Raw genomic sequence first — 23,804 nt, 5'->3', positions numbered from 1 at the left:
TGGGGTTCTTTTAAACAGTACATACAGACGGTACTCTGAATTTCATATGGGCTTAAGCAAGGGTGTGTTTCAGGAGTGTTGAATATAGGTAAGCGATGTGAAATTTTGGCCACGTGAGGCTTTTTCTGGCTATATCCTAGTTGTAGCAACAAATGTATTGACTGATGTTGAGGGCTGTATTCAGAGCATGTGCCCTGTCACTGAGGATTGCCATCTCTTCATTCTTTAAAGGAGGGATGGACAACCAGCAGTTCTGTAGCCACCTCCATCTCTCAAACCCACGCTTGAAGTCTTCAAAGTCTGCCTTCCATTATGCTGCTGAATTTTGCTAGCAGGATTTAATAATAAACATAATATAAAATTTTGGATAAGCCTTTGAATAACCTTAATACAGTTTGAAAATGAAAAACTGAGAAAAAGCTATAATCTCACCCTGGCAAAAACCTCCTAGATAATTCTGATCCCTTCCCACGTGAATCAACAACACTTTGCATCACATCTCCCCAAATAGTAAATATGACCCTCAGTAGCATAATTTGATTGCATCCATGCAGCTGGAAGCATCCAGGCTCTAGCATTTTTGAGGCACTGCAAGTCAATCTTGTCCCTCAAGAGAAGTGCACAAGAATGCATTTATTTGTGAAAAGCAGAGACAAAAGATCCCTCCCCTTCATGATAGACAGGCACAAAGAAAACTGCATTATGGTAGGGAAACATGTTGCAGTAAGGCACACTTCTTGGGTGGACCACGTATAGAAAGTAGATACTCCATACATGTTCTTGTAAGCATTTCTTCCAAGGGTCATATGAAGATACATATGGAGGTTTATACAAAAATACATATGGAGTTTTATCTGGATTGAGCAGGCTGAAACCAACAGATGGCTAGCAAAATATAAAATTGAGCCTAACTCAAGTGCACAATTACTTTTAGTCTGTGTTGTGTGATTCCCACCTCACCTTGCACTCCTTGTTTGTACTGAGTTCTCCCCTTCCAGTCCCTTTTTTGTCTACTTGAGACAGACTGCAGTCTCCTTGGAGCCAATGATCTCTTCACATTTCCATCTTGGGTGACCTTGTGCCATGAGGCACTACAAAACTGTTAACCTAGCAAAATGGTCTAATAAACCACTTATAGGTAATAATGCAGGTCAAGGGACTATTTCCCTCTATTTCTCTTTGCTCTCCTCTTTCCCCTCATTTTTTGTGGGGGTGTGTTTTTTGAAGCAACCAGGTAGTTCTGAAAATAGAAGAAAACTAGGGGGGATAATTCCCCAAGCATTTTGTGCTTAATTCAGTCCCTTGTCAGTTTCCCCCATGCAGAATTATTCCAAACAATCAAGTAGGTTGCTTTAAACAATGCTTTCATAATTTACTTCTTTTAGTCTGACATTCAAGGGTGGGGGAGGAGAGGTGTAATTGTGCTGGAGGCAAGGGTGTGGGAAAAGGAGCAAGTTCTTTTTCATGAAATGTATCACTTTGTTTTCTACAAGCTATTTAAATTATAATTAAACTGCAGCAGCCAACAGGGAAAAGGAAGCCTTAGATAAAAGGTTGAGTGGAAGGCAAGGGAATTTATTATTATTATTTTTTTTTGGATGGCCTAGCTGAGTTTTCTATGGTGTCTCCTTTCAGCATCCTCTGCATTCAAAATTTAATGGAACCAAGACTAGCAAATGAATTTTGACAGGTTTCTTCCATGGAAGCTACTATACAGCCTTAGGAGAAAAAAAGAAAAAGAGTAGCATTATATTTTGTCTCTCTACTCCCAAGACAAGCAGTCCCCTTTCTTCAAACCCAGTGGCTTAAAATTCAGCGTAGTACAGAGAGAGAAAAAGGGGCTGCGGAGGCTTCTAGCACCTTCATATCCTTTACCTAAAAAGTGCTGGTTAAGTCAATTTATGGCCTGAGATAAAGCAGCACATTTTCCCATAGCCAATAAGACCATGAATTTAAGTCCAAAAGAGACTGGTGCAAGCCTGAAGCTCAAGGCCACTTATGCCCCCTGCCCCCCACTTTTTGGTATGGTCCCCAGGGCCCAAGTTCCCTTGATTGGGAATTTGGAATATGTCTGGGGAATTATCAAATTCATGGGACTAATCATATTAACTGTATCCAACCAAAGCTCGTTCATAATAGCTCTGAATCTTAGCACTTGGCTCCATCTTTTGGAGTGTGGCTTCCTGGTGTAAGGGCCAATGTAGCCCCTGGCCTCACAATGTTGTGTATCTCTGCCATGGGGAACTCTAAGGTGATTAGTTGAACAATCATATTTTGAACTGGGAAAATGACCATCCAGGGGAATGACAGTGGGGACAGCTACAGGTAAGTACCATTGACAGTCAGAGACACTTCCCGCTCTCCTGCACCCACACGTGGAACCACAGCCCGGCACACATATTTCCCAGCATCCTCTTGCCGCACGTTTTTTAATGTTAATGTGTTCTCGTTGCTCAGGACCTGAAAAAGAAGACAGTTTGTTCCAGGGGACAGATTTGAAACCAAGAAGACAAGAATGCCAACCCAACTTTCAAGAATGAAGCAGTCCTATACTAGCTGGATTCAGACACTGTGCTAAATCATAGTTTGTTTTAAATATAATGTATTAGGGACACATCATCCTAAGCCAGGAACTATGGTTTACAAATCACAGTGCTTGGGCTCATGGGCATTAATTCATATCCTGGCATGGCTCAACATGTAAGCAAATGAACCACATTATGTCTTAGCCAAGCATGGGAACCAACCACCAAGCCATCAGTCCAGCTAGTTCAGTAATGTCTGTGCTGACAGGGGCACCTGAATCTGAAATTTTGGCATGGAAAGGTAGTCCTCTGTTTTGAGTTATCTTCCCATCTCAATTTGCCATCTGTTGCCTAGCAAGTCTTCTCCTGGCTTGGCCTCCACTGTACCATCTAGACAGGGAGATACGGCCTTCACCTCCTATAAGGGCTTTCAGCTCCATTCTAGTTTGTCTCATCTGTTTCTACACCTTTCCAGTTTCTCTAACCATTGAGACAGCTGCATCCAAGCGATATCCTCTATTATCAGAATCACAATGCTGATTGCAAGCGTGATTCTGGCAGAAAGCTTTTTACTGGGTAAGTATTTAATGGCTTGGAATAACCAAGGCTCTGTTCATAATAAAATATTTTAGTGTTGAGTGCCCTTATTCAGTATTCCAGTGAGCTGTGATTTCCCCTTCTGTCCCTCCTTCATGCAGGAGACATTTAGCTTTCTGCAACCCCTGGAATGTCCTGTTCTTATTAGGACTTCTTCAAATCGTGGATTGTCCAAACATGATAATGCCTCCTTCTTCTTTCCCTGAGAAATTGGATAGATTGTAAGTAATGAAACTAAACACTCAACAGCAAATAAAAGTCTAAAAATTTTGGAGTGTTATCATCATCAGTGAGAGCACAGCCAGCTTGGGAAAGTGAAATGAACAGTTTGTAGGGAAGAAGGAAGCATCTTTGAATCTGCAACTTTTAACACAGATTGTACTCCCCACCATTTTTAGATGGAGGTGGGATGGTCAAATTCCTATATCTGTTGTTTTGATGAACATTTCATTCTCAAGGTTTAGCTAATGTCTAAAGACCCTCCAGTATTTCTGCTTTCACATTATATTTCCAGGCAGAGGTATTACTACTTTTGAGGTCACAGCCACACGATTAGAAAGGTATCATGAAAATCAGCCCTGTGTCACATAGACCTGCTCCAGTTCCAGCTTCCTTGACCCTTCTGGCATCTACACTGCTAGGCATGCTGTCCTATAACCCACACTGGTGCAATCAACAATTTTATTAAAACTTCCTAAATGCTGAAGCAGGGAATTTTTGGTGCAGCCCAGTCAGCAAAATCTGAACTCCTGTGATATTTGGAAATATGATGAGTCTAAAACAAATACGGCCTTTAAGAGTCAACTTCTTCTAATTGCTTATGGAAGTTGCTGAGGCTCAGTGGCTAATTTTCTACCTATACAATGGGAGCTGTCAGGATCTACCTGCAGCTGAAAAAGACAGATATTAAGTTCTTATGCTGGGATCTGCATACCGGGTGATGGTCTCCCTTCACCTTTCTGCAACAGCAAGGCTGGAACATCTGCTCTCTTTCTCCTGTGGAAATTTGGATGGCACCCCTTTGGGCCTGGTTCCTTTTGCCTTTCTGGCACGTGTTTGCTCTGTAAATACAATCCAGCATGTTTCCTATTTGGCACTGCTGAGTGTCTGATCACACAGCCAATTCTGCTGCACAGATGGGGAGTTTACACTGATATTTAGCAAAACACTTAAATGCCCTTAGCAATAGCAAAAGAGATTGCAAAGGCATCTTATATCAAAACCAACGAGACTGGGAAAGTATTACAACCTAAAGCATGTTTTTGCTTCATGTTTTAGACACTCAGACTGAAACTCACATAACGCAATCTGTTCATGAATGCAAATAGGCCTAGGGCCAGCCGTGGTAGCAGCAACAATGCAAGGGGAAGGATGACAGGCCTCATTCCACCATTCCGTAGGTGCTGACCTAGATGGGTAGGGGATGGCAGGTGTCCTCCTGAGGAACAGCCTGGGAGATTGTAAGATCTGCCTGAAGAACTGAAGAACAGCTGAGGCTGTTCGTTTGTTTGTTATATGGATTTATAGAACCAAGTTGCTTCCCTGGGCCATATGACAGGGCTGGCCACAGGTACATACTTACAATCATAGCTGTTTTGTCTCTCTAGTTCCTTACTGTGTGACTCTTCAGGTGTTGCAATGGCCTCTCTCATTACTTCCTCCCTGATCTTTCTAACTGAAAATGGGATCCAAGAAACTCTCTTCCTTTGAACTCTACTTCCCCAGCTTTTCCAGTGGTAAGCTGAGAACAACATGGCTGGATCCACAGGCTTTAAATGGAAGGTGGTTATGAGAAGTAATGGGGGAGGGCATGGAAGGTCAATCCAAAATGTTTTGCAGTCTGAGGCAAGAACCACAAGGCACCATCTCCTCCTGTTCCCTTCACAAAAGCCAACTGGGCAGGCATTGGCATAGTTCTTGGAGGCAGGAGGTCAGCCTAGGGCTGCAAGGCAAATGGTGAACTGACCTCCCCCCCCCCCCCCCACCTTTCTCCCATCTCCTTGCTGCTTCTTTGGCCACCTCCCAAAATATACCAGGTGGGGCACCTGCTTCACTCAGGCTAGCCCTGAGACTATGGCAAGGAATTCAGAGAAACTGAGTTGATTCAGGAGCAAGGCTGTCTTTAAGGAATACAGCAGAGATTGAAGCATGACTGCAGGCTTTCAGCAATTGCATTAACAGTTTATTGTGCTCAAAGCAATACAGAGAGAGAGAGAGAGAGAGAGAGAGAGAGCGAGAGCAAGCTTGCTATAGCAGAAATGGATCAATGCTAACATCTTTATCATTGCCAAGTAGCCTGTAATCTTGTCAGCAACTGGGGGGGAGGGGGGACTTGATGCAGCCATTTATCAGCTAGAGCAATATTTCTCAACCTTGGCAACTTGAAAATATCTGGACTTCAATTCCCAGAATTCCCCAGCCAGCATGCTGGCTGGGGAATTCTGGGAGTTGAAGTCCACACATCTTCAAACTGCCATGGTTGAGAAACACTGAGCTAGAGGGAGCCTAAAGAAAGAACTACTTTTCCAAGGGAAATAATTAGTAATGGCTCCTGACTCGGGAGAACACCAACTTCTAATCTGATCTGTCCAAGGCCATGAAAGAAAGACTTTAAAGGATGGAGTGGCTCAGAAAACAGAGAGATGGGAACCCCCAAAGGGCGCTAATTTCCCTTTTCTTTTTGTGTGAAATAAATGGAAAAACAATGGCCAGAAATGTTATTTTTGTGGGAATGAAACACAGAGCACATGTGTTGCAAGGAAGTTCTGTATCTGATGTCTTAAGATCAGGAAACAGAGAACTGGGAAGACATTTGAGAACCACTGCTGCTCAGAGCAGATAATTTGAACAGGGTAGATTAAAGCTCTGAGACAGAAGACAGGTTCTTATATTCAGAATGTAGTATAGTCCCTCTTCCCCATTAAAGCTGTCCCTTATATGTGTGAGTATTGTAGGAATGGTGGGTGGCAGGTTCCAGCCCCACATACTGATATGCACATCTGTATCATGTGTCTATGCATCCAAATACATGTAATGTTATGGGGCTTCATGCTTTTTCAGAGTTCTTGACCAAGGGAATCCTTCCTATTGCACTAATGCACATTGCCAGCATATGTTTCAAATTGCTGATGGGAAGGATCCAGTTGCCCTCTACCACCTTTTGGGCACTGTACATACAGAAGAGAGTTCTATTGCTCAGAAAGGACATAAATTGAATCCTTCTGAAGGACTCCTATTAATGTGCCAGTTGATTTATAGAAGAAAAGTGAAATTCTGGATTCCATCTACTAATTGACTAAAGCTGATAAATATATTCATGCTTTTCCAGCGCTTGGTTATAGTGTAAAATAGCTGCTTCCATGTGGACTGACTCCATCAAAAGCCAATATTTTTGAGAGAATACAATTGCTCTATTTATGATGATGATAGATGACAGATAGGTAGATAGGTAGGTAGGTAGGTAGGTAGGTAGGTAGGTAGATAGAACCACTAAGGCACACAAGACATTTCTGGATACTGCAGCTATGAAATAATTAAAAAGGCATGTGTAATCTTAAGGAAACCAGTTTCAGAGCAAATCCCAGCCTTAACTCAGACTTCTCACAATGAGCGCACAATGTAGTGATAGTTTACAAAGCTTCACCTGCCACCAAGAGATTAAACGAGGCCTTGGCCTTTAGTTAACCCAGATGCTGCTCATAATGGGAATCTGTTCAGTTTCTATTAGGGCTATTTTGTGAAGCTCCCCTTTGCAAGCAGAAATGTGGAAAGAGCTGTGAGTACCATGGAAACCTGTCCTTTCCATTTTTATTAGGCCAGTTTCATAAATCAACCTTTATGACCTCTGCATAGTCAAACATTTTTGCTTCTCTTAATTTAACTATACAGAACTTCCCATTTGACTCTGGCTAGGCATCAGTGCCTAGTGGTCTGGCTTGGGATGATACACCATCCCTTTCTTGGCTTGATTGCTCAAGAAGACCCCTACTAAAGCAGGAGGCAAATGGACTATTTGAACCAACAACACTGTTTTCCATCCAGTCCCACCCCTATATCCAGTGAAGAGAAGTAGGGTGTTGTAGAGAGCATAGGGAATGGCCTTGAAAGACAGGAGGAAGAACTGCTACCAAGGCAATGGTCAGATAAGCAGGGATTGAGGCCTGGCCAAGAAAATAACTTGAGAAAACATCTTAGACAAGCCCCTCCTTAGTTCATATGAAGATAAAGTAAGGGAGGGGAAAGCACATTGAGGCTTGCAAGATTCTATTACTGTAACTGTAACAATAAAGGCAGTCCTGACCTATATAGCATTCATTTCTTAGTCTAGTCTACTTTGTAGGGCTGACATCAGTTGGGGAAGCCTCCACAGGCCAATGGAGTAGCCTGGTGGAGCAGAATGGGCTCACAGGTTTAAGCTTCTCTACTCCAATCCTAAGAGTGGCCTCTTCTCCTGCAGTTCCATGGGTTCCAGTTTGGAAATCAACCCTGCAGATCTAGAATGTGAAACTTTCTTTTCTGTAGTAAGAGGAATGCTACCAGCAAAGAATCAAAACATGCTAGTCTCTGTGGGGCTTTCCTTTCCCCCTTCAGACTGCAGAAGGGGAGATGGATGTTTTAAAAATATTCTACATATCAAAATAAACAAGCAAAGAAAACTTGCCTGTCCACAGAAAATTAGGATCATAGGTGGAAGGCTAGGCTAGGAACCCTGTTATACAAGTTTTCCCAGACATGGAGTTGTGGAAAGATTTAACTATGCCACTCATTTCCTGCAACATGATGTGTACTCTTGGATAATGTCACTTCAATCTGCTCTGTACTGAAGCACTGTTACCTATTTAAAGCTTCCCTAAAGGAAACACGTAGACATCCATAGCAGAAGTACAAAATAATAAAAGCCAATTCTTGTTACATTGGGTTTTCAGACACATCTGAGCTGTAACCCTCTGCCTCACCAGGGAAGCTGGTTTGGGTTGGTGGCTGAATGCAAGACATTCTGTTGTTTTCTTAGACAAGGCTACCTCTTAGGTTTGGTTAGAGATTCAAAAAATGTTTCACCGCATTCATGTGAGGGAGGAAGCAAATATCAGAAGCAATGTAAGACTCCAAAAGGTAAGTAAAATTTACATTGCAAAGAGCCATAAATGTGTTTGCTTTATGAACCACAAACCAGTCCCTACTTCCTCCTGCTTCTATGGAGATTACAGCTGGAAGTACAAATAGTGGGGCTGAGAACAAAGCATTAATACTACGAGCAAATTTGTGAACTTGTGTGATGACTTGGATTTTGCTAACACTTAGTGTATTCTTGCTTATCACTTTGGTATACTACATTAGATTAATATTCATTATAGCTATCCAGAACTGTAGGAAATTTATCTTCTATATGGGCAGGTGGGGAAACATTAGGGGTTGAGTCAGAGCCGTGGCATTAACCACCACTATCTAAGAGACATCAACAGACTGGAATGCATTCAGAGGAAGCTGATCAAGATGATACACAGCTTGGAACCAAAGTCTTATGAGGAAAAGCTAAGAGAGTAAGATATGTGTAACCAGAAAAGTGATGTGACTAAACCTTTAAACAGTTGAAGAGTTTTCACACAGAGCATTGAGTCATTTTTTTCACTTGCTCCAGAGGGTAAGACTAATGAGCTCATGTCTGGTGTTAGATTTCCATATTACTAATTTTTAAGTCCTTCTAGGTCAGTGATGATTCTAAAATAGATTAGGAAGTTTTGAGCAAACATTTAAATTGGGAACATCATGGCTTAAAAGTCACATGCCTAGTCACTACAGTTTTTAAAAACCTTATCAGAGAGCTCTTTGATAAGATTTGGAGATTTTCCTTGCCACAAAAACTCTGGAGTAAGAGTAAGAATAGATGATGCAAGTGGCAGACCAGTAAGGCATCACTTAGCTCTGAAACCTATCCGCAAATATCTGGCCAGCTCTGAACAGCAATGCCCATCATTCTTACCACGCCAGAGCCCCGCTTCATCCAGACGATGGTCAGAGATGGGTTTCCAATCCAGGCACAATTAAATATGGCATCTGATCCAAGATCAACAAGAAGAGACTGTGGCTCTGTCATCATGCGTGGCCCAACTGAAATTAAAAAATTGTTGAAGAAAAGTTCTATGCAGGACAGGATAGTCTCTAAAATTTAAAGTATTCATTACAGCAAGTATGAAAAAGGAAGAACACAGAATGAACCCTACAGCTAAAGCATAGAGTTTGAACTGAATTCTTCTTGCTGTTGTGGCCTAGAGCCTTACCTAAAGAAATGTTTATTCTAACTCTTTCACAGGAAAGAGGATTTGTTAGTGAAAGTCTTGTTATTAGGATCAATTATATGGGGTATATGTTTCTCATTTTCTGACTTTATTATTGTTTTTTCTGAGTGTGACTGTCTCGTTTTTTTAAAGAAGCATTCAAAAGTTGCACCCCCATCAACCGCTGCATGACCAACCGTTGACCTGCAGATAACCAACACAAGGTGTTAAATATATTGGGCAATGTTGTAGTAGTTCAGCAGTTGAGCCATACTTACAATAGACGTCGACTGTTCTGCTGATGTTGGTACTGCCCAGAGCATTGGTTACCTCACAGGAGACAGGTTCAAAAAAATAGGTGTAGTCAACAATGGTCTCATAAGCATCGCTTGATGCTTCCTTTATAATGTGACCTTTCTTGGCCCACCTGTGGAGAGACAACAAAGAAAATACCAGGGCTGTGTTGAAATGGTACTCATGGAAAAAGCAAAATTCACCTTTATGGAAGAAATAAGGCAGGAGACCTACCACTGCAGTCTGATGCACATGAATAAACTGCAATACGGAACCATGTAAAATACCAGGTTCCTCCAGTAATTTTCTACACGTCAACGAAAACATTTGTTTTCAGTGGCTTGCAGGGAGAAGGAGAAAACTGCTAGATCAGCCATTCTGTCAATCCTTGCTTTGTTTTAAATTATAGATAAGTGTAAAACTACTGGATCAGCAAAGAAAGTCACCCATGGCACACAAATTATTTATTTTGAAAGTTTATATCCCAGCTTTCTTCTGTCATGGAACACGATACAGGGCATCCAGGTGTGATTAGACTGGTAGCTGCTTAGTTTCAGTGAATTCATTGGGTAACTATGTCCTAGGAACTTGCTAAGAGAAACACCCATGATTGCTATAGTATTTTGTTTGGTCCTCTCCAAGCAAGTTCTTTTTATGCATTGGTTTAATATGCATAATCATATGGATTGTGATGTATTCTTCTCCGTTGCTAAATGGCTCTGAGTGTGTAGTATAGATGAAGTCTTGTGCCTAGAAGAGGGAAACCTAGGTTTAAGATTCCAGTGGATCATAAAATTCATTAAGTGACTTGAGGTCAGTTGCTACTTCTTGACTTAACTTGCATCATTGGATCATTCTGAGACTTCAATAAAATAAGGCCACATGAACAAGGAAATCAACCTTCTTACTAAAAAAAAAAAAAAAAGGAGAGGATGAATAAAGGGGGAGATAAATAAGCAACAAAGAAATCAAGTTGCTGGACAAATGCATGATTTCTTGTGCTGGAAACAGGTACGACAATTCTACATTTTTTTTTTCTCACAATGCTCCTGTATTGGCAGCTCAAGATTATCAATGACCCACCGGTGACAGAGCAATATGATAGAAATGAAGGCAGAGATATTTTTGCATCTCTCCATTCTTCCTGACTGTGGGCAGGGGGGATAAAAGGGTTATAAATGACCAGCTAAATGATCTAAATTTTCCTCCTAGATTGTAGAGATAGATTGTAGGTTTTGCTGGGCTCTTTCAGATACATACTGTAGTCCCAACTAGCCCACTCATTCCAGCCCAACTCAACCACTGTTCTTTCTCCTTCTTCTAAATGCTGTAGTTTCAGACATCAGTGAAAATGGAAGCTGGAGACTGAAGGATGAAGGTGATTCTCTACTACCATTTCCCCTCTGCAGTTACAACTCAGAGTGGGATATCCAAATTATCTTACGGCCCCAGGGATACTATCCTAAGGATTAGAGGACTGCAGCTTAAGTAACACATTTGCACTGGCACGGTAGCAACTGAAGGTTAACTGGGAACAAGAAGAAATTGAAGAAGAAAGAATTCACATTAACATATATATATCATTGATGCAAACAAACCATTTTAATTGATGGAAGACACCTTTCCAAAAATATAACTTAATATGCACCCAAAGATCTTGTAGCAGCATTGCAGTTTTGCCACACATTAGCAACAGTTCTAAGATTCTTTCTCTGTGGACGTTTTGTCATGATACCCACCTTTTGCTTGCCTACAGATGGCTAAATCTGTAGACAGTATGGATTTCAAACATGTCAGTAGTAGAAGATGTCGCTAAACTATCTCCTGGGGTTGAGACCATCTGTAATGCCAATTCCAACTAAGACGTACTAGAAAGTTCATCCATCTCTGCTAACTGAACAAGCCTTTCTCTAATTGACTCCTTTTAAAAAAAAAATTAGTTATATAACCTGTTGTTTCTGGCAATGAAGCAGGCCGACACCAACTGTTTTTTGTTATCTGTAAAATATATGTGTAGGGTGTGTAGTCTTTTGGCACGTTCCTTAAACACAATCCCTAAAATAAACTGGAAGAAGCTGTACTCAATGCTAGCACACATGATTTATATGCAAATGGAGTGAAGTTGAATCCCTACTATCTTCCGGTATTTGTAAAAGGAAAAAAAAATGGGGAAAAAATAAAAAACAGCCTAAGTTCTCTATCCTTGTATAAGGCTTTGGTGCTTTGTCTAGATGTGAATCTCTGTGTGTTCAACCATGTTCGTGTGTTTGAATAAAAGAGCCACTCCTGTTATTATCCTCATTTTTACAGCTATATCACAGCTAAATCCACATGGACCGTGCTTGGATTAGAAGAATGAAATCAACATTGATACCTTATAGATCTAAATACTATGATCTATTAAGCACCAATCATTTTTCAGTAGGGGAATTTGTACCTTAGTGTATCTTTAGAAAATTATGTAAAAAATCAGCATATTTCTAAGAAAGTTACAGCTTCATTGCTATAAAGTGGTGCATCTCATAGGAAGTCGCATAATAAGGATTGTAATGAAGTCAAGTGACCTAGGAGAAAAATGTAAATAAGTGGGACTTGTCTTGACTATATGGACTATATGGGGTTAGTTGCATGAGTTATGTAACAAATAACACTACCATAGAAAGACACATAACAGATTAGTATAGTTGATTGTGGGATTTTTTGTTGTTGTTTTTTTAAACACCATCTTGCTTGATAGCTTTATGGAACTGGAATTATCCATGCAGCTTGGAATGGATTTGGGTTGATTCAGATTTCCCTGCTAAGAACGTTGGAACTTGTATTTTCTGTCACTAATGAGAGAAGATGCTTTGGAAGGGTCTTGGAAGCCTAATTGCAACCACCTCCCTTCCATCCAAGTTTCTGGAGTTTGGAGCAACAGACATTGGGGGACTGAAGTGGGCATAGCCAGCGTGCATTAACTGCTGTCAGATAGAGATATGGGGGAGCGGTGTTGCATTATTTGAGTATTCCTGCTGGAATATTCATTGCATCCTTGCAACAGATTCCAATGATGGTTTGGAATCCTAGCAAACAGTGATGAATCCATTAAATTTTAAGGAAGAACTGTGCTTGCTGGAGCTTTGGCTGAAATGTCCACCACCATAAGTCTGCTTCAGCTGTTCCACATCTTTTCCCATCAGGAAACTATGAGATTACCAAAGTCAGGGAATTGATAATCATGGTGTTAGGATTTTCTCATGGGAAGAAATGCACCTCGCTATCTTCAAACATATTGTTGTGACTAAAAAGTCAGGCCATTTGCAGTTATTTTTGTTAGTGTGCACGTATACTGCTATTTACTGCCACCTATTGGCGTCTGTATGCTAGTTACTCAAGGGGTGGTGCATAGTGTCAATAAAGTGTGAGGATTACATGTCTCACTGCTCAGTAGAATTTTAGCCATCATGTAATCAGTTTTATGGGTTATGTAGTAGTAACTATTAACCAAGTAGTGTACCTCTTCTCTGAGAGTTTTTGGCTAGAGACTTTGTGTAGTAGATAAGTCTTGGATGCCACATATATGAGAAGAAGTGATTTTTTTCTATGTTTTGCATGAAACTTGTATTTTATGTAGTTTTTAGTTTTCTCAATAAACAACCAGATATTTTATACTTTCTGGCTGAATTTCTTTGGAGAACAAGATAAGGACATTGCATTCTTTAAATCTCTCTAATGCTGGTGTGTATTTTTGGCATGAACTGTGATTATAGCTGCACTCTGCATAACACATGGGAGGGGGCGGAAAGGTTTGGGGGAGGAGGAGGAGGAGGAGGCACACCTTTGTGGATCAGATGGGCTTCCTTGAAGCCCCATACACCATTCTAACAGGCTGGATTAAACTCACAGTCTGGAAGTTTCCCTTTCCGCTTTCACCTTGTCAAGTATAGATGTCACATAGCACCGGTGGCATTTATAGGCACGTTTCCACTTCCAGACTCAAAAAACAAGACGACCCACTATGCAAAGCCAGCCCCACATGCCTGAAATAATTCAGTCCAGAGGCTTGCCAGGTCATGCATTCAGACTATTCACGTGAAAACAGAATTCTTTTCCCTTGGAATTCTCCCTTCTCTTCCTCATTCCTCCCCTTTAATCAAAGGGAACGTTATCCCTTCAAAGGCAGTTGAAATAGCTTCACGCTGGAAAGCCAGTCTGGCATTTGAAACATTGCGGTGGGATAATGGTCTTTGAGGACAGGCTGTCAACTCAGCACTTGCATTAAACTGCTGTTTACCAAAACAATAAACACATGTGACCTAATGGAACACCATGTGGCATCTTGCCACATTAGAGATGGATGTTGGAGATGGCAGGAGAGGGAAACTGTCAGTGTGTGTTAGACTGGATCAAGAGGAACTGGGGGGGAAAAGATTCTGGCAATGCACAAAACCCCAGTAAAAATCCCAAATCTATCATAATTCTCAGTTGCATGTCACCTCTGAATCAAGGCTTTTTTACTACTGATTTCTCAAAAAGGAAACCACATTGTTTGTGACTATTTTTTGCGGACATTCAAAATAAGATGTGCTAGAAGATCCTTCTCTCTTCAGCCGCACTAGGGAGGACAGACCAACGTTTGTGGTCAGATGAGAAAGAGGAGACTCCTCTGTGTGTGTGTGTGTGTGTGTCACAAACACACAAATAAGTTTCCTCATCATTAAAAAAACAAAGATGTAAAACTCTGAATAAGTTGCATGAGTCCCACCTGGTGGTCATAATCAGGAATCCAAATATGAAAATATTCAGTGCAGAACAGAACAGCACCGAACAGATTGTTCTCACATGAAGAAGTGACCCCATGGGAAGCGATCTTGCAGAGCTGCAAAAGCAATCCATCTTCCATTTATTTTACCTCAAAATGCTCAAAAGCAATCTCTCTACAGGAGAAACAGCAGCGGTGAATAAAGTGCATTCGTTATTCTTGGCTAGGAAAAAGAAATATGAAAATCGGTATTCATTTGGTAAAGTTGCATAAAAATCAGGACAGATTTGGGAAAGCTCCATGTAAATGAAATATTTATACATGAAACTGAATAATCAAAAAGCATGTATTAAGGAAAGTTGGATACAAGAAAGCTTATGTTTTATCCTACAGGAAATATTACCTTCTCCCTCATCTACCCAAAAGATGTCTTCACCAAAGCCCCCAGTGGTCTCTCTGTTAACAGAAGCCCAGACCATGTCATGCTGGCTGTGGAAATGCTCATCACTTGACAAATAAGGAACACAAAAGAGTTGTCACAGCTGTGTAAGATGAACGGATGGAGCGCGAGAGGGATTGTGCCCTGGTGTCTTTCGTTTTGACCTTCAGACGTGGATTTTGTGTGTATGGATCTTAAACTGGTCTTCTGGATTATAGGTAATGAGCCTATTCAGTTAGAAGATTCACAATGTCAGTGCTGTGGATACAATGTTCAAGAATGCATGTAAATCACAAGTAAGGGAGGGGGAGTATTAAGCCTTTCTTCTTCCCAAGTATGGAAGGGGCTCAAAAACACCAGGACATGCATGGGAGGGAGTGATAAACTTCAGAAATACCTTAAAGTATAGCATGACAAGTCCTAATGTGAAGTGGGGGGCGGGGGGCAGGGGGCGGGGAGCTGAACAGTGGGGCTTCACATGCCAACTGATGACACCAGCTTTTCAGAAGAGATATATTAACAGTACAGATGTAAACTCAATTTGTATGCATTTATCTCCTTTCTTCACTCATTTATCTTCACGCTTCCAACAGATGCTGACTAGCCATTTCAGCTCTTCTCCCTGCTGGGTGATTGGGATGTGAATGAAAGTAAATCAACTTCTCTCCCCCACACCACAAATCTTTTTTTAATAATTAATCCAGTGACTCCACTTTTATTTTTGCCCTTCCGTTCAGCCTGCTTATGAGGGAGGCACACTCTTTCTTACGAAGATGCCATTCCCAGCCTGACACAGGAATGAGATTGTGCTCAATTTATAACAATCCTATTAGATGGACACTATTTCCCTGAAGGATGACAAGACCTAGCAACAAGGGCTTTCTCTTGGAGTGCAGAAAGGACTTGGAATAACCTAATATCTGGTAAAGCTGCAGGGCCAACTTGCAAGGTTCAGCTGGAGTAAACAATGTACGGCCCTTCAAAAATTGCTGAATGAATTCTCAGCATCCCCAACAAGCTTGGCTAATAGTGAGGGATATAGAAAATTGCAAATATGCAACACTTTGAGAACCACAAGTTGCCCACCTCTGCTGTTTGGGCTGTCTCCCCACACCTGCACCGTGACATGGAGGATGATGGAAAATCGCATCCTTCCTGCTCACTCAGGAAGTTGCGAATGGCTACCTTTAATCACGCATTAGGACCTGAGGGTATCAAGACCACCCTGGATCCATCTGGATTGAACAAGATTCCATGCGGTCTAAATTTAAAATGGCTTAGGTGATTATCTAAAATTTAGCATTCACCCACTTTAAACCTACGTACTGTACGGCAAAAGTAAGTGAAAAGCTGCAATCCATGAAATAAAAAGCCAGAGTTAATTAGTTCCTATCACCATGATTACAGAAAGCTACGGGGACTGAACACTTAATTTTACAGATTCTGGGTGACTAAGTTATGGGTGAATCTTTTATGAGACCCTATAACCAGCTGCCTATGCCTTTCTCTTCCTAGGCTTGGGAAGCAATTTTCTGTGAGGCTATTATCATTGCAGGAAATACTCTGGGATCTTTCCAGCTATCCTATGAATGGAGCAGGTTGTAAAGCAAGGATGGGGGATTTTTCCCCAGGGGAAAGTGAATAGAGGCTGCTATCAACAGTGAAGAGGGATGGGCCTGCTAATAGTGATGTCAGCCCCTTGTTCCTTCATCTTTCCATCACCCTTTTTACACACTCTCTCATGTTTCTGGCATCCTTCCTTTTCCTTCACTCTCCCTTTATCTTCTCTTTGTGCATCAAGTTGGCTTGTAGACCATCTTGGCTCTTGCAGCAAAATGTCTTGGCCAGACCTGAGGGAAACAACAATGGAAAGCACTGTCTTGAAGCACCAAGCTTGATGTGGACAGATAGCCATAGTATCTAGCAGTCACTCTTTCTGTTTCCCTCCCACTCTCTCCTTCCTGAAAAAAGGAATACTCAGGAGAGAGAATAACAGAGAAGAAGGCAGCTGCTGTGGGAGCTGTTGGCAGATGTTTCCCTTTATGGACAATGATGAAGCAGTAATTAGAGCAAGGAAGAGTTTGCATCTAGCAACTGAGAAATTACATTGACAGTTCTATTCAAGGAACACACCACTATTTCAAGATAGGCAGCTATTTCCATATTTCTGCAGATCACCTGAAAGACATGGGTTTTCTCATCTATCTTATTCTGGTCAGAATACCATGTAGGGATGTCATACAAAAATGCATCTCTAGTTCTATATTTGTCTAGCACAGTGTTTGCCAACCATGGCAATTTCCAGATGTGGACTTCAACTCCCAGAATTCTCATCAACAGCCATGGTGGCTGTAGAATTCTGAGAACTGAAGTCCATATATCTGGAAATGGCTAAGTTTGGGAAACATTGGTAGCACTATGTACACTTCCTTCAATGTACTGAAGGAAGTATTAAAGCATAGTCATATATTAAGGCATAGTCCATAGGAATACCAGGAACTGTTGTTGGGAAAGAAGCTTCTAGGAGCAGAACCTCACACCACTTGTAGCACTCAGAAGTAAAAGTAAAATTAAGCGGGATATCTCATATATTAATTAGGTTAATGCAACTCTCTATCCTACAATATGAGAATTTTTTCCTCTTCCAAAACCCTTTCACTCTTTTTTCTTGCCCACATCAATATGCAAAGGTGAAAAAAAGAATTAACAATGCAGCAAGGCATATCTTAAAAGTAGACTGAAAAAATACAGCCATCCAGTTCTCCATTTCTTCAGAAGGTTAAGAAAATTGCCTAACTCTAGTACCTCAACCTCAACATTGACAATGTTGACCAGCAGTTCTAGACAAGGTTCTTTCCCAGTTCTGTTTGGAGACAGGAGACACTAATGCTCAGATGTACTGTATGCAGAATCTGCTCTTTCTCATTCAGTTATCAGCTGCTATTACATACTAACATGCTCTTTCTCTAACTACTAAATCAAGTTTTAAGTTTATTAAACATGTAGCAATAAAACCATTGTACAAGGTCTGAAAAGAAGTGGATGCAAAAAAATCTTCACTGAGTCAATATACATGTTATGTGAGGGAGTCTTCTTAAAATCAATGTGCCACAGGCTTCAAATAGTCAGGCTGTAACTTTTGGACTATAACATTTCAGCTGCTATGACAGAAGAAGCACATGTTGAAAGAACTGGGCAATATAATGAGATAGCAGAAACACTACTTGGATCTCATCAGAATCTAGATGATAGACATCCTCTATCTTTTTTTTTTTTTTTTTGGGTGTATCTAGAAATTTTATTGAAATATGGAGATGGAAGAAGACAAAAATTGTATGATGAAGTGGATGGAAAACTTCAAAGAAATAATCACAATACAACACTAGAGAAGCTATGGGGAAAAAAAATCAATAAAATTTACTCCAAGCTATAATTTAAGAGAAAATTGGTCTAAAATATTTTACAGATACATCCTCTATCTTGAGGATCTTATTTCTGCACAGATGAATATACTGGAAAAAGTCATGAAGCAGATATTCAGCCAAGGAATTGGCAGTATATTCAGAATGATTCCATCAGTAAGAGTGGTAATATCTCCCAATGATAATTTATATTGGCATAATTTGAAATCTTATAGTTGTGAAAGCCTAGTGTAATTTGTATGAAGTTATATTAACCAGATAATGGGTTCTCTTCACCCTACTTTAGCATCAACTGGGACTGGGGGCTTATCTGTTAGTCCTAAAAAAGCCCCAAACCAAAACATTCATCTCTTAGCTTTCAGGATGATTCAATGCAGGCATAACCATGGATCATATGATTGGAATGGACTTTGGAGTGCTGATTTTCTTCTAATGCTATTACATCTCAAGTTAATGCAATATTTCTTTCATTTCAACCCTTTGGATTTTTCTGCTATTGCTCTTCTGACTATCGAGTTGGCTTCATTATCGCTTTCTTGACAGGTTAAGAAGGAATTATCTCAAGAGATTGTGGACAAGTCCTTCCTTTCATTTGTATATGTTGCCTTGCAGGTATTTATAGATTGCAATTGTGTTGCCCAAGGCAGTTTCTGAACTGTATCAGTTACCCTCTCAGCAATTCCTGAGATGATGTACCCTCAATTTCTTGCTAGTTTTTGCCCTCTATTCTCCTTAAACAGGGCACTGCTTTCAGGTGCAGAAGCTCCACGTTTTACCTTGTCCTTTATATAAATCAGTTGCAGGGCAAACAGTTCCTACTCAAGAGACTTCAGAAGAGGCAGAGGAACTGAGGGGGAGAAAAAAAAACCACAGAAGAGGGAACCAAAATACTCTCCTACAGGTAGTATTTATATACAGGTAGTTATCTGAAGCACACATAAGTAAAAGAGCAGGATTTTTTTCTAGTAAAGAAGCCATATTAGATTTCATATAGTAATTTGATATATTATATCTTCCTCCTATCTTTGAAAGTGAATATAGTGCAGGAATAAGTAAGAAATTAATTTTCTTCATATTTCTGCTACAATTGATAAACGTTTGCAGGATTTTTTTCAGAGATAAAATGAAACAGCTTGAGCATTATGGTTCTTGACTGAGGCAGCTTTTCCAAAGTTGAAATAATGTCACAGAGAACTTTGAATCTATGGAATACTATACATACCATATAAAGCTTGTTAGCTAATTCTGTGGTCATGAGTAGTTCTAATACTGTAGAAGCTTCCATAAAGATACTTGTTCTTGTAATTGAAGAACATGGGTCAAGTAGGTCTATGGCACTATGCTAGCAGAATTTATGGCTCTCTACAAAGCAGCCACATAAGCAACACTTGTCAACAGTTTTCCATGATCACCTAAGGTCATCTGGCTAAGGTCATGCTGGCTGAGAATTTTTGCAGTTGTGTTTCCACAACTGGAGGGAACTAGATTGTGGAAGACCTGTTTAAGCATGTCCTTGGCAGAAGAACTAGATAGTCCAAGAGTAAAGTGGTCTTTATGTGACCACATGTGATGGAATGGAATTATGAAGGCCAGGCTCAGGGAGAAAAACATTTTCTTTCATCTCCTGAGGAGCGTGGGAAATACAAGAGGATGAGACTGGCACCTCCCTGAGGAATTCACAATGTTGTGGCTGGCATTACTTGGGTGCTGGGGTTTCAGTCTGGGAAGATTGATGTCAGGCCTAGCCTAAGGAACTCCAACAGACCATGTAAATACAGTCCAGCTATGTTTATTAGCTACAACCTCTAGCAAGAATCTTCCCAGACTGAAACTAGGTAGCTATTCAGTGTAGAAAAAGTTTGGGCCTCAACCAGTTATTATTTAGTTTGATTATGAACCACCAAGTTGGTGTCAACATTTAGCAACCACATAGATAGAAGGACCTTCTCCAGGATGATCTATCCCCAATCCCCTGTACCTTTGCAGCATTGAGGAATTCTCAGGGGAGCTGTTGCTTGCATAATGTGTCCAAACTATGGTAGTTTGAGCCTGGTCATTTGTGTGTCAAAAGAGAGCTCCAGGTCGATTTGTTTGATGATCTAGTTATATAGAGAGCCAGGGAGATGGCCTTTAAGCAAATATTCAGAAACCACTATGTAAACAAAGAGATCTCTTTCCTAATCTGGTCTACCTTGAAGGAATTACCCTAATAAATATATAAGGAAATAAAGCTTTCCTTATTAGTCTGTCCAACTCAATGGCATGTTGGAACGGTATTTTGTAAACCAGCACAAAACACTGTCCATCAACTTCCTGAAAACTGAACAGACCAGGACTAAATTTGGTGTGAGCAGAGAAGCCGGCAAATGAAAGACAGTGTTCAAACGTGGGCCAGATCCAAATTGGGGCTGTGGCCAAAAAACTTTCAGCCCCCGCCCCCAATGAGTCCCTATGAGAAAAGCAATGGGCAACAGCTTGGAAAGTTGGCAACTGCTCCATTTTAAGCCCCCCACCCTCCTGGTCATATGCTCTCAGAGTCAAGTTATTAATAAAGGGTTAGAAAGAATTCCAGAAGCCATGTTCTACATGATTTCCTATTGTGTATATTACTTTATTTCTTAAATACGTGTCCCTTGGGATGGCTCTTTTCCTGCATGGATAATTTCCATGCTTTGCATGAATTTTTGATAGTCAAGGGCAGATGTCAAGGCCCTCACATTCAGGCTAACAACATCCTTATAATGGATCAAGGCTTCTTTCACCCATTGAAAATAACTCTTTGTACTAACTCTGGGCTACACTAAACTCAATCTGTGGTTCCCCCGTATTTAGGCCTTAGGCTCAAGTCCTTACAGTGCAACCAACTAGATACTGTAATCAATTTCCTATCAACCGCCCTCTCAGTTTATCAATAGCCACCCATTTTCTTAAGGATGTGCTCCTTTTTAGCTCTCTCCCTCTCTCTTTCTCTCTGTCTCTACTGGAAGTCTTTTGTACTGATTTCTTCTTTTCATTCAAACTTTTGACACACCTGCCCCCATTAGGTGAATATAATTTATGTCATTTGCTTGGCCTGTATTTCTAATGTCTCTCTCAGCCATGCTGTGTTTATTTATTTATTTATTTCTCTTAGCCCCTCTGGAACATTAGAAGGCCACCTCCAAATTTACTAGCTTCTAATTTAAAATGGTGTGCACAATGGAGAGAAATGCATTTTCATCAGGAAGCAGGTTTCTGGTTTCAAGCTTCAAAGGAGATTTCATAATTAACAGTGTGAAAACAGTGATTAAAAATATGGAAAAAAATGTTGGCTAGAGTCTTTAAGTACTAAATATGTATACATGTAGATAAATAAGGATTCACAGAAAAAGAAATTGCTCCCGATAAGTGGGGGAATTCTTACATAAAATCATTTCTCCTGATCTGATTCATTTTTCCTGATTTGATGCATATCAAAAAAGCAAATAATCATCAAGAGGCCATTCAAAAACCATCTCCCTCCCTCCCTCCCTTTCTCTCCCTGCTTGCTCGCTCTTTCTTTCTTTCTTTCTTTCTTTCTTTCTTTCTTTCTTTCTTTCTTTCTTTCTTTCTTTCTTTCTTTCTTTCTTTCTTTCTTTCTTTCTTTCTTTCTTCATATCTGAATAGGGAAAGAGGCCAGTTGGTAGCTCTGCTAATGAAAACTGTGCACAATTCACCAAGGAACCCTTGCACCCATAATCCCCTCTCCATGATTATGAAATTTGCAGCACTAGAGTTTCAAATGCAAATTTGGAGTGCACAATGGGTTTCTGCTTTCTTATTCAAACCCTGTTTGTTTTGTAAGGAAGTTTCCTGTTTTGGAAAAAAAGCTCTGTTTAGACTACATAAGCCTATCTCCATAGCTCCAAAGCCTTTTGTATGAGAAATCTGTAAATTTTTCATTGTTCTATCTATTATTCAGCACCATAGATTCTTATTTTATTTTATTTGGAGTCTTAGTTTAGACTGGCACTTTTCCCCCCTCCTTTCTATAGCGCAGAGGCAGTCAATAAACCTGGCAGCTTTACATACCAAATTGAAGTTATTGGAAATATATTTCACACATCTAAGCAAAGCAAGAAGGCTGAGATTAAACTCCTGTTCGGTTGGGCCTGAAAGTTATGTTAAAGGCAGCACTTGGAATGGTAATGCTTCTGGAAATTTACCTGCTGTATCCTCTGTCCAATGGCTGGCAAAAATAATGTGTGATTCTGTCAATTCTTTGGATCTAGAACAAATGGACATCCAATTTCCTCTACTCCCCTCCTTCTGCTCAGTGAAAATGTGAAAAGGGCAGTAAGAGTTTTTAATGGTTTTTGTTTCAACAGGATTGGTGTATAGTCACCTCCTCTGTGCAGTGCCCTCCAGATGAGGCAGACTATAAACCACGTGAACACTAGCCAGCATGGTCTTTGGTATCAAGCACTCACACCTTCCTTACTTATCAGGAGCTAGAAACACATTCCAATGGGTAATCAGTTCGTATTTCTCTATTTTTGTCACAGAAGCCTTCAGCTATAGAACTGTTTGTCAACCGTTTCTGTGTTATACCACAAGACAGGTTACCATCTGAGATCCTGCCTTCTGGATAAAATGCTATAGTTTGCAAATGGGTAAAAATAGGTCAGAAGACTTCCTGAATAGCCTTCTGTCCCTCTAGTAAACAAAAATATTTCATTATGTATTTGGGATAGAACCTCCTCTATGATGGTATTTGAAGCTGAAGTCTTTCAATCCATCCCTACCTCACAGGGTTTGAAGTCCAAGCTGTAAACCTAGCAAAGACAAAATTTTTGATCCTATACCTCTGAGAGTATGGCTCATTGAACTAAGTGGCATTTACTTCTGGATAGGCATGCATCAGACTGAACTATTAAGTTCTATTGATTTCAGAAGTGAGTGAAGTTCATACATAACTTCTCCATCTGAAATGAGCTTAAGATTAACTTTATTTGGATGACATCTACAATCTTAACTTCTTTAACTGGGGATTTAGTCAAGTTTTCAGCTTTATTCTTAAGTCCCTGAACTCCTGTTAAACTTTATTGATTTTTTTTTTACCAATGATAATGATTTCTTACATTACTGTTTTCCAGATATCATTCTGTCTGCTGATAATTATTCCAGTGGTCAGAAGTGGTTGTTTTGTCCATTTGTCAGAGGTTGCATTTTATCCCAGAGAATCATCATTTTAGTGTGTATTTTGAAGTTATTTCAGCAAATCCCTGACTATAATATTCACTACTCCAGATCTTCTCTCTCTCTTTTTTTTTGAACCAAAGTTTTCCTCCTTTAAAGGACTCCATCATTTTTCACTTGCTGTCTCATGCTTGGAGCTGCTACCAAAAATGAGTGCGATGCCTCTCTCTCCCCCCTTTCTCAGTCCTACTCAAAGTTAAGGTAAATCTTCTTTGAGTTAACCTTAGCCTGATGACTTCATTGAAACAACCACATAGTTTTCTTGGCATCAATATGGATGTGATTTTCCAT

General features: G+C 40.3%; 1 protein-coding gene across 1 annotated transcript in view; it reads right to left on the bottom strand.

Annotated features, from left to right (window-relative positions):
* KIRREL3 (kirre like nephrin family adhesion molecule 3) overlaps nucleotides 1–23,804 on the bottom strand; it is a 603,325-nt gene that overhangs the window by 51,769 nt on the left and 527,752 nt on the right. The window contains exons 8-10 of the mRNA XM_088139054.1: nucleotides 9,676–9,824; nucleotides 9,103–9,230; nucleotides 2,334–2,460 (exon numbers count right to left, since the gene is read on the bottom strand). Of these exons, the coding sequence (XP_087995180.1) occupies nucleotides 2,334–2,460; nucleotides 9,103–9,230; nucleotides 9,676–9,824 (404 nt within the window). The remainder of the gene's footprint in view (nucleotides 1–2,333; nucleotides 2,461–9,102; nucleotides 9,231–9,675; nucleotides 9,825–23,804) is intronic.

This window comes from Python bivittatus, unplaced genomic scaffold (assembly GCF_059951505.1).
Source record: "Python bivittatus isolate LINGU-HERP-01145 unplaced genomic scaffold, Pbiv_v1 ctg000320_np1212, whole genome shotgun sequence".
Lineage (NCBI taxonomy): Eukaryota > Metazoa > Chordata > Lepidosauria > Squamata > Pythonidae > Python > Python bivittatus.
This window is presented reverse-complemented; position numbering and strand designations above follow the sequence as displayed.